This window comes from Hemitrygon akajei, chromosome 17 (assembly GCF_048418815.1).
Source record: "Hemitrygon akajei chromosome 17, sHemAka1.3, whole genome shotgun sequence".
In the NCBI taxonomy this organism is placed as follows: domain Eukaryota; kingdom Metazoa; phylum Chordata; class Chondrichthyes; order Myliobatiformes; family Dasyatidae; genus Hemitrygon; species Hemitrygon akajei.
The window spans coordinates 54343717-54356182 of NC_133140.1; the positions used below are offsets into that span (position 1 = coordinate 54343717).

The window sequence follows — 12466 nt, forward strand, 5'->3', positions numbered from 1 at the left end:
AACAACAGCATTGAAACTTTTCATAGAATTGAACTTCATGAAATATCAATGAACACTGCTGTGGGATTTCTCTGATACAAATATATTGACCACCAATCCTTTCTGTATCATCTTAAATTAATGTCAAATGACAATTTCAGAAAGATTTTACACAAAGTTAAATTAAAACAAAAATTGGTGCAAATACCTTGCAGGCCAGGCTGGACATCACAAACAAGAGGGTTTTTTTTTGTACTTTTAAACTGGGTGTTAACAGAAAGTAAGGTTCAGATCTGAATTAATTCATTTACCAAATTTCTGAAATTCTCCTTCGACTTGCCATTTTAAACACGGATTAACATTACTTTCTGAAAATGCAAAATGATGCATGTTATGGCTGTATGAGTAAAGAATCGATTATCCTTTTTTGTTTGAAAATAACTTTGCAATTACACATAATTAGGCTCATTAGAGACTCCAAAAATATTTACAGGGTATTAGGAAAAAAGAGGGGCGTGAAAATAACTGGACTGATAGTTTCAGTTGCAAATTGCTTTCTTCTGTATTAAATACTGTTCAGACATATCCTAGTATATGAATCGCAGTACATTAACAGCTAGGTAAGGCAGAGCTAGATAATTGTGTGGGCAAATAGAAAGCTAACCTTTAACTCTAGAAATTGTCAGCAGGGGCCAGTTACAATTCCACAAAGCTTTGTAGATCACATCTGAAGTACTTAATACAATTTTCACTTTTTTTAAACCTCAGAAAGCGAACATCTGTCTTGTAGGCATCAAAAGATTTATTACATTGATTCCAGGGAAGAGAAGACTGTTTTAACGAAGGTGGGTTGAATAAAGTGGACCTATATTCTCTGAAGTTTAGAAGGACGAAATGTGATCAAGGTGAAGCGCATGAAGTTCTAAGGAAGCTGAAAGGATGTCTGCAATGTGACCATGTCCCTTGATCAGTGAGCCAGGTACATGGGGTCGTAGTTTTAGGGAACGGGTTTGGCTACCTAGCGACTATCAGGAAGATACGTTTCATCTAGACAGTTGTGAAACTTCATGATGGCATCAGAGGACAATGACTGTTCCATAACGAGCTGCCAGTTTCAAGCTTTTACCTTCCCACAGACTGCTTCTGCAAAGTCCACTGGTGTACACTGTTGTTTATTTCTCAAACTGACTGATGCTCCATTGCACACAAGAAGATGGACAAGAGCTTCATACTGTCCCTTTACAGCCTCATGCAGAGCAGTGTTTCCTTGGTTGTTGGCACCATTAACAGAGGCGCCGTGCTGAGGATTTGGAAAGTAAAACAACATTAGCGCAAGTCTGAGCCAGCACACATTTACATAAACAAGACAAAAAAAAATTGTCAAATACGTCAGTTATTCCTTTACTGCAGGATATAAACAAAAACTGTTGTACGCAAAATTATAATGCTTAGTTCAACTGCACAGAAACAAGTGAAATTTAAATGGAAAGAAATATTGCAAAGCAGCTGAGAATGTGTTCCATGATCTCTAGGTGATCAGGGAGAACTGAAGAGGATACATGTACTTATAACAAGATAATATAGTTCAAACAAACCTGGCTCTCATTAGTTAAATGCCTTTCACATCCTCAGAATCGAATAAAAACATAAGAATCTGAGCAGTTATTTGGCACCTCATGCCTGTCCAGTCATTCACCGAGATCGTAACTTATCATTTGTCTCACCCCCACTTTCCTGTACGAGCCCTCCAAAAATATCTTTGTTTTGAAAATGCTCAGTGATTAAACCACCATAATCCTACTGTACAAAGAAACCTCATCTCACCTCAGTTCTTAAAGGCTGATCCCTAATCTTGAGAGCATGAACCTTGGCTGTAAGTTTTCCAGCCAAGGGCAACGTCATTCTACCATCTACTTTATCAAACCCAGTGATAATTTTGTTTCAATGGGATTATCTGCCACTTCTCTGAAATGCAGATTATTTAATAGTCAAGGGACCCTAAGAGAGAAATAATCATAATATGGTGGAGTTGTATGCAAAAATTGGAAGTGGTTTCATTGAATTCAAAATAAGTTTCCTTAACTGGAATAAAGGCATGAAGCAAGAGCCAAGTATGATAGACAGGAAAATACCATTAAAAGGCAAGATACTAAATGAGCAATCGCCACTATTCTAAGAACTTCCTCCGATTCCCAAATAGAGTCGGCCCTCCTTATCCGCAGGGGATTGGTTCCGGACCCCCCCCCCCCCGTGGATACCAAAAAACACGGATGCTCAAGTCCTCATTTAATCTGTCTCAATACGGTGGTCTTTAGGACCCGGCGCAGCTCTGAATCTGCAGTGTTTCTGTTCACGAAAATAATCACGATTGAAAATAAAGTGGAAGTAATAAAGCGATCGGGAAGAGGTGAAACGCCATCAGTCATTGGAAAAGCATTAGACTACAATTGGTCAACAATCGGAACAATTTTAATGGAGCATTTGAAAGGCTCTGCCCCAATGAAAGCTACAATTATTACTAAACAACGCAGTGGTTTAATTATTGAAATACATATGTTTCTTAAGTGTTTCATATGCATAGAAAGGTAAAATATATACTATATACTACGACAAACATTTGACTGACTGACGCTAAATAATACCGGCTGTACCTGTTCTGACTTCAAATCCGACTTAAAGACTGACTCAGGAGCGGAACTTGTTCATAACTCGGGGACTGCCTGTACTTTTAAATCAATAGACAATAGCTGCAGGAGTAGGCCATTCGGCCCTTTGAGCCAGTACCACCATTCACTATGATCATGGCTGATCATCCACAATCAGTACCCCGTTCCTGCCTTCTCCCCATATCCCTTGACTCTGCTATCTTTAAGAGCTCTATCTAACTCTTTCTTGAAAGCATCCAGAGAATTGGCCTCCACTGCCTTCTGAGGCAGAAATCATCTCTAAATTACCTATAATACCTAATACAATGTAAATGTTATGTAAATAGTTGCTATACTGTATTGTTTAGGGAATAATGACAAGAAAAAAAAGTCTGTACATGCTCAAACACCAAGTGTTGGAGAGAGAACTTCCGGGTTTTCCCGATCCTGATCCGGGTTTGGTTGAATCTGCGCATGCGGAACCCGTGGATAAGGAGGGCCGACTGTATTGAAAGACAGCATATCCAGTCCCACAATTCGAGAAAGGCAAGAGAGGAAATGGAACCATAGATCTGTTAATCTGAAATTAGCAATACAAAAACCACTGGGGGTGCTCTTTACATATAGAGCCATATATTAAATCCAGCTGAGGGACTAACAAGCGCTGAGAACTTTTGCTGTACAGAGGTTCCTCTGTATTTGCACGTACTGACACACTAGATTGTGCTGAAGTCTCTGGGGCGGGATTTGAAATACAACTTTCTTATCTAGTGATGAGTGCCAGCAAAAATATCAAACTGTACAAATAAATTAGTATGCTTTAACCATAGAGTTTAAAGTGCTAGAGAAAAAAAGACAAAAATTAGACTTCACCAGAATTAGAAGCAATATCTTAACTATAAAAACAAAATTGACAAAGTAATGTCCCTACCTCCAGCAGCAACTCAGCTATTTCCAAGTAGCCTCGAAGACAGGCATGCAGCAATGGCGTATTACCATACAAATCTTTCTTATTCAATTTTGCATTATAATTCAGCAAGTACTTTACTATCTGTTTAAAACAAAATAAAAAGCTCTTAGATTAAAATATTTCAATGGTAGCCCCATAAGAAAAAAAAGTCAAATGAAATAGGTCCTAAAGGGCAAGACTTAATGGGCTTTCAGATAGAGCACAAAGGACAATAAGGATTCTAAACTTCATACATGCGCTATATAGAGTGAAAGAATGACAAGTTTGCACAAGACAATAACAATGTGAGTATTACATGCTAATCTGCCCATCTCGTTACATGCAAATTGGAATGCAGTTAAAAACTATAGGAAACTAATTCCAAATGTTAGTGGCTACAATAGTTTATAGTTCTACTAGCTTGAAAAGTCAGGCCTTTCTGTCCATTGAATAAGGAAAAATTAAAGTAAAAGCTTATAAAATGTTTCCAAAATCAAGCATTCGGAGATGGTAAGATTTGAAAGAAAGGAACAGATCACTCAGCCTGATATGTGCTAGCACTCACCATCTACTCACAAGCTGTGGACAATTACTCCACTCACAAACACCAGGCAATCATCTCCCATACTGTCACAGATCTCATTACATCAGGAGATCTCATGCACAGGTTCTAACCTGATAGTGTTACAATCCTGCACTTCCCATTTCTATTCCTTGCCCAAGATCCACAAACAGGACTGTCCTAGGAGACCCAATGTTTCTGCTTGTTCTTGCTTCACTGAACATTCCTCAGGTCAGACCTCCACCTCATCCTGCATTGCCTTCTCCATTCCCTTCCCACCCATGTCCGGACAAGTCATATGTCATCTGCCATTTGGACAACTTCAGATTCTCTGGCCCCCATTGTGGCATCTACAGTATGGATGTTCAGTCTTTCTACTTGCCCACCCCCATCAAAAAGGCATTAAATTCCCTCCACTTCTTCCTACAAAGATCCACCCAGTTCCCCTCAACCAATACTCACATCTACCCGGCTGAACTTGTTCTTACCTTAAATAACAACTTCTCTTTTGTCAATTCTCATTTTCTGCAAATCAAAGGTATGGCCATAGACATTCACGTAGGACCCAGGTATATACTGGTTACATGGAAAGTCCCCATTTCAAAGCAGCTCTGATAGCACTCCCTAACTCCTTCTCCGTTACGCTGACAACTGAATTGGTGCTGCTTCTTTAACACATGCAGAACTCAATCTCATCACCTATGCCACTGACTTTCAACCACCAATTCACATGGATGATCTCTTTTTTCTTGATCATTCAGTCTGCATCTTAGGAAACAAACTATCTACTGATACTTACCATAAATCTACCAAACCCCTCAGCTACTTACACTTCATCTCTCTGGTACTAAAAAAAGAGACTACCCTGTCTCTTGTAAGGATGCCATACTTTTTCTCCCTGCTTCTCCATCTCTGCACATCATCCTTAATCATTCCATCGACTACAACGAGAAGCTATCACCTCCAACATCTTCTGCTCCCTGTCCCTTTCCCCCTTCTGAAGGGACAACTCCATCTGTGACTCCCTAGTCCGCTTAGTCCTCCACTCCCATTCCCCCTGACCCGTCGCACTTCCTCCTGCGACTATAGTAAATGTACACTTGTCCGTACACCCTTCCCTCACCACCATCCCAGGACCTAAAGAGTCCTTCCAAATGAGACAAAGGTTCAACTGCATCTCTCCCAACCTTGTCTACTGCATTCAGTGCTCCTGAAGTGGCCTCCTCTACATCAGGAACATCATGCAGAGATTTTGCGACTGTTTCATATGCTCAGTCTGTAATAACCATCACGAACTCCCAGTTGCCAACCATTTCAACTCCCCTCCCCATTGCCGCACAGATCTGCCCACCTTTGGCCCTCTCTACTGCCAAAATGAAGACCGACACAAATTGGAGGAAGCAGCATTAAATACTCTACCTGTTTTTTTGTTTAAAAACACACTGAAAGTGGTGGGTGGATGAAACACATTGCCAGGGGTGCTGGTGGAGGGAGATACAATAGGGACATTGAACAGACTCTCAATATAGGCACAAAGATGAAAGAAAAATGGGGGATTCAGGGGAGAGGAGGATTAAGTTGACCTTAGTTAAAATGCTGGCACATCATTTGTCCTGTTTATTATTTATTGTAATGCCTGCACTGTTTTTGTGCACTTTATGCAGTCCTGTGTAGGTCTGTAGGTCTGGTGTAGCTTTCTCTGTGTTGTTTTTTTTTAAACGAAGTTCAGTTTAGTTTTTGTACTGTGTCATGTAACACCATGGTCCTGAAAAACATTGTCTCATTTTTACTATGTACTGTACCAGCAGTTATGGTCGAAATTACAATAGAAGTGACTTGACTTGACTTGATCACAGGCTGAAGGGCCTATACTGTGCTGTGCCATCTGTGCTATGTTTACCATTCTCTCATGGAGGGAGACGTCCCGGCGGAACGGAGAAAAGGACGGGGAGCAGTAGACGTTGGTGGTGATGTCTTCTCATTGCAGTGGATAGAATGAGGCGGGACTGGCCCAAAACATCAACAATTTATTTCCTCTCACAGATGCTGCATGACCCACTGAGGTTATGAATCACATTAGTATGATCATTGTAAATATCTGTGAAGGAGGAAAGTCGGTCCAAAAGTGTCTACGATCTTAAAGCAGGATAACAAGGGTCCAAGGGTAATTCATGGATCCTGCTGCAATACAGGATCACTTCTGATGATCCATTTGATTTGCAGATATGCGATTTGATTTTTGGTTAAACTCCATTGGAATAATAACTTAACGATGAATTTCTCCAGGAAAAATGAAATTAGACAAGAGGCAAATATTAATTAACTACACACACTTGCTACATAATTGTATTTGAATGTTAATGAATTATTTTATACTATATGGTAGGTACAAACAGTAATTATATTATAGTAATTATACATATTGATGTGTTGATACAATGAGATGAAATATTAATAGTAATTTTTACATATAGTAATTGCATTTGACAGTTAATGAGTTGAATTTTTCCCCGCTACATGGTAGAGACAGTCTTACAACATTTAAGGAGCATCAATATGTACACTTGAATACCAATATACAAAATGCTATGAGGTTAATATAGATAGATAGCTGATTATCAACCTCCAAGCAAAGAAATTTATCCTCATTCAGTTCTAAACTGCCCAGTCCCTCCTTTTGAGATTGTAAGCTCTAATTCTAGAATCCTTGGCCAGGGCGATAGTGCTCTCCATATCTATTTACACCCCTCAAGGATTGACTCACTATTCTCCAGATGCTGCAGAAGAGGCCAAACTTACTTTATTATGCTTCTAATAACAGGCCTGTCATCTCAGAAACCATACTGGTGAGTCTTCTCTGGAATAAATATATCCTTTTTCAGGCACTGGAATTTTAACTACCGGTATTCACTATACTCCAGCTGTGATCTGAGTAACATCATTTTATGAACTCCTTCAAACCTGTTCTGCTTGTCATCACAATCATGGCTAATCCTCACATCGTGACAATGCTCCTTTCAAAATGCATTGCTCTATATTCCCTTACGAAAGGCTGTTACAATTTATAACTTACTATTACTCCCTTTTTCTGGATTTAACTAATTTATTACTATGTTTACTCTACATTAATAAACCTCTATCAACCCACAAATATTGTATTTGGAATATTCCAGGCCTCTTCTTTCAACCTAATACCATCCATTTTTCTTCCGTTAACAATGGGTGAGCCATGGTTGGACAGTTTTCCTTTTGTTTAATTATTTGGGGGAATTTGCACTAGCGCAAAATTCAGAATTTTTTTAAAAAATGCTCCTCAACCACTGTAATTTTAATATAATTCCATAAATAAAGATAGCCTTCTAACCTATGTATCAATATAATTGGTTCAACTTAAGACTGTAATTTTATTTTTAATTACAATGTTCTCAAACTCAAAGAAAAATTCCCTTAATCTAAAATCACCCTTCCTTAGTGGATTCCCCCTATTAAGTACTAATTAACTAATTCAGACCATCTTCTTATACTAGATGTGAAATAAAGGGGCCATAATCATTACCTCAACATATTGTATTTGTTCCAGCTATTGATACTACTTGCATTTCCCTGATCTAAAACCTTATAGAATGAACAGAATCACAGTGGAAACCCCTTATTTGGAGTTTTGACCTTGGCAACCCTGAGAATATAGCTGGCAAATGAGAAACACTTTTTCTTAGATACAAAAGCAAAGGATGTACTACTCCAAGGCCCAGGAGTACTCTTTTTAAAGAATAATCATTGTCAGGAAACTGAAATCCAGTATAATGTACATACAATATACAACTAATTTTCTTTCCTTACCTGCAGGTCGCTGTATTGACAAGCCAGGTGGAGTGGGGTTGAATTATTGGAATTTTTCGAGTTTACATTGGCGCCGTGGCACAGCAGTAGTGAAACCAACTCAAAGTGCCCGTGTAGAGCTGCCACATGCAATGGAGTAAACCCATCCTGGTTGGCAGAATTCACACTCAATCCATTTGTAGTAATACTGGAAAGTTTCTATAGAAATTACAATAATGATTAGTCTGAGAATTAACATGATGCACAACAAACCTCAATTGTAACATAACAACGCTAGTTCCAAAAGAGGTGGAACACATTATATGATATATTATAAATAGTGATTATTTATTCCGAGGTTGATATTACAGTTAAGTTAAAATAGCCAAATACACATTTTCTTTAATTTCAAGTGTAGAAAGCTTCATTGACCTTAGTAGAGAAAGGCTCTTATACCATAAGACACAGGAGCAAAATTAGGCCAGTTAGCCCACCAAGTCTGCTCCCCATTCTATCGTAACTAATTTATTAACCCTCTCAACCCCATTCTCCTGCCTTCTGCCCGTAACCTTTGACTTCCTGACTAATCAAGACCCTATCAATCTCCATTTTAAATTACTCAATGACTTGACTTCCACAGCCATCCATGGCAATGAATTCCACAGATCCACCACACTCTGGCTAAACAAATCCCTTCTCGTCTCTGTTCTAACAGACATTCTTCTATTCAGAGGCTGTGCCTTCTGGTCCTAGACACACCCACTACAGGAAACATCCTCCCCACATCCACTCTATCTAGACCTTTCAATATTTGATAGGTTTCAATAAGATTCCCCATCATTCTTCTAAACTCCAGCCTCAGAGTCATAAAATGCTCCTCATATGTTAACACTTTCATTCCCAGAATCATTCTTGTGAACCTCCTCTGGACCCTCTCCAATGCCAGTATATACTTTCTTAGATAAAGAGCCCAGAACTGCTCACAGTACTCCAAGTGTGGTCTGACCAATGCCTTTTTAAGCATCAGCATCACATCCTTGCCCTTATATTCTGGTCATTTTGAAATGAATGCTAACATTGCATTTACCTTCCTTACCATCACCGAACCTGCAAATCAACCTTTAGTGAATCCTGCACAAGGGCTCCCAAATCCCTTTGCGCCTCTGATTTCTGAATTTTCTCCCCATTTAGAAAATATTTTACATCTATATTCCTCCTAAAGTGCATGACCATATACTTCTCTACACAATTTTCCATCTGCCATTTCTTTGCCCACTCAGCCAATCTGTCCAACTCCTTCTGCAGACTTCCTGCTTCCTCAATACTAGCTGCCCCTCTACCTATCTTTGTATCGTCTGCAACCCTGGCCACAAAGCCATCAATTCTGTCATGCATATTGTTAACATATAACATGAAAAGCGGTCCTAATACCAATTCCTACGGAACACCAATAGTCACCAGCAAACAAACAGAATAGGCCCCCTTTAATGTGACTCTTTGCCTCCTGCCAGTCAGCCAATATTCTATCCATGGTAGCATCTTTCCTCTAATACCTTGGGCTCTTGTTAAGCAGCCTCATGTGCAGCACCTTGTCAAAGGCCTACTGAAATCCAAGTAAACAACATCCACTGTCTCTTTGTCTATCCTGCCTCTTACTTTCTCAAAGAATTCCAACAGATTGTTCAGGCAAGATTTCCCCTGAAGGAAACCATGCTGACTTTGGCCTACTTCATCACACATCTCATAGGAGTAGCATTTGTTATGAGTGATGAACAGACCTGATGGACAATGGGGTGCAGAGTTAACCATTCCCAACCCCCCCCCCCCCCGAGAACTACGAACTATTGCTGTTGTTGTTATGTTACTATTGAGAGAGAGAAAGCCCAGACAAGAACATTTGCTACAGATAAGAGGGGGAGAGAGAATGTTGATTTACTGTATTATGACTTCTACAAGGATTATTTACCTTCTACTACTTTGCTCGTTAACATTCCTCAGGAGATAGCAGGAGTGGCCTGATTTGATGGACACAGTCATTCAGAGTTGATGGATAGCTGAGACCCCATGAGTGGGGATAAAAAGACAGGTCTGGAGAGACACCCTCCAGACACACCCGTGGACACTGACTGAGTGTTGGGAACCCACAGGAAGGTGGGGGCTTCAAAGACCGAACCAGGAGATCGGTCAGTAAAGCTCACAGTGTTACAGCAGGGCTGGTGGGGACGTGTGTGTGTGTCCACTCACGCCAGAGTGACGAGTCCACCACAGAAGAATGGTCTAGCTGAAGACTAGAGGGGTCATAACTGAATGACCACAACAATATGACGGATTAAGAAAGCAAAGGAAGGTTTGGCTGCTGTAGCTGTTACCTCTCGCTCGCTCTCTCTCTCTCTCCAACGATTACAACAACCATAATTACCTCAGCACGCATGAACTGAACTGAACTTTATACTTTTCTATGACATTTCATTTATCCCTAGACATCAATAGAGCTTGTTTATTATTATTCCTACACTTTTAGGTTTATTACTGCTAACTTGTTTTATCTGTATATTTGCATTTTTGATATTGTATTGTGTAGTTTACTAATAAACGCCCTTAGTTTGGTACCACCAGACTCCAACAGATACGTCTTTCTTTGCTGGTCTGACACCTAGTTATGGGGTACGTAACACATTCTAATGCCTGAGCTACCATTCTGCCTACACTTGTTATGCCTCTAACTTCTCAAACTTAACTTCTAGCCCATGCCTTTTCTCATCCCCAAGCCTGATGAGCCAAAAGCTCTAACACTGACTCATTCATACAATGGCCGCTCCACTTACACTTCCCTTATTTTTTTATTGGCCCCTTGCTAGGTTATGATTAACCCAGGCAACCTCCCACTCTGCAGCAAATGCCAACAGGCTTCGCTCATTTTTTAAAAACTGGCATGTAACGTCCACAATGAACTGTCTCCAACTCACTCCATAATTTTCGTCTCACAGACAAGTCCTGACAGGTCCCAGTTGCTTTTTAAAACTGGCACGTAAAGGCCACATGGAACTGTGTCCAACTCATTTGTGATCCACTGTTCGGCAAACAAGTCCCAATAGAACCCCTTACTTTTTAAAACTCTTGGGTAAATATTACTTACAGTTCTGGAGATACTCATTTGCTGTGATTATTGTTGTAGAAACTACAACCCTGCATGAATAAACAGCTAGCAGCAGGTAAAGCTACAAAAATACCTTCTGTGCAGGTTCACACTTTGGACACCGACACAAAGGGTGGCAGAATTCCGGTTTCAACACAAGTCCATCTTCCTCCTCTAGATCTTCATCCACCCATTCTAACAGATATCGTACCTGCAGAACATAGCACAGTGGAAAGTTATACTGCAAACAGAAGGGACAGCATACTGGGTGAAAAATGCATTAATTAAAACAAAAACTTCATGCCATCTTAAGTTTCTTTGCCTGAGCAATTAGTCCGACCAGCCATTCTAGTTAGCTATCCCCACTGTTCTTCCTCTCCATGCCTTGTGGCACATCAGGCAGAACCTTGCTGTTTCTTGAGCATTTGTCGGTTTTGTTTTTACAAGGCCGAGTTGCTAGCCCAATGCTCAACCCAGCACGGATGGAAAACGTGCAAACAGCCGACTAGATACGAACCCGAGACCACTCACCTCAAAGTCTGGTGCTGATGCCACTAAAGCACCAGCCAGCTTAAACCATCCCCACCCCTCTATCACTGCAGTCACTGCATACACCTTAAACCGTTGTTATAATACTGTTTACAGTGTAAATACATGATGGCATTTATGCACATTTTATTCCATATCCATATTTTAATCTCCAAGTTTATTTTATACAATCCTTTATCCTTACAATAGTTGAATGTTGTTGTCTTTTTGTTGAATGTCACGCCAACACAGAATGCTGCCACAGAACATTCCTAATGCATGTAAATGTATAGGCGAATAAAGTTAATCCTTGTAATTTTTCTCAGGAGGAAAATAATCTCCCAAACAGAAAAATGAACATTTGCTCTATATTTGTACCTATACAGAACATTTGCAACTACCTGCATGTAAACAGGCATTCATAAAATGTATTTAATTGTATGACGTACAAGGGGTATTCAACATGAAAACTGCTATATATTGTTGGTAACCTACATTCTAAGGATGTGCTATAATGCTTATACTTGTAAACTACTTAATTTTTTGCTAATTTCTTTTTCAAAGAATCAACAAATGGCATCTGCGTAATTGTACAGCTCATCATATGTTTTTTTTTCTCTGTGATATTATGTTATCTGTGTAATGAGCTACAAGGAAGAACCAATTCCAAAGTCTTTAAAAAATTAAGAAAATTTACGGTTCATCATTTTATTTATCTTAGAATTTTAAATCACAGTAAACAAAACTGATGCTTGATGCTATGAAAATGCTTGAGCTTTTCTATAGCAGCTTCTAAAAATGAGTCATTGCAACACACACAAAACTGTAAAGTGAATCATTAATTGCTG

General features: G+C 39.6%; 1 protein-coding gene across 5 annotated transcripts in view; it reads right to left on the reverse strand.

The window, feature by feature from the left end:
• Positions 1-12466, reverse strand: part of ankrd27 (ankyrin repeat domain 27 (VPS9 domain)) — a 109438-nt gene that overhangs the window by 15673 nt on the left and 81299 nt on the right. For all 5 annotated transcript variants that reach the window (XM_073070141.1, XM_073070139.1, XM_073070140.1 and 2 more), the window contains 4 exons: positions 11185-11301; positions 7976-8173; positions 3556-3675; positions 1106-1279 (listed from right to left, as the gene is read on the reverse strand). In XM_073070141.1, coding sequence (XP_072926242.1) covers positions 1106-1279; positions 3556-3675; positions 7976-8173; positions 11185-11301 — 609 coding nt within the window. The remainder of the gene's footprint in view (positions 1-1105; positions 1280-3555; positions 3676-7975; positions 8174-11184; positions 11302-12466) is intronic.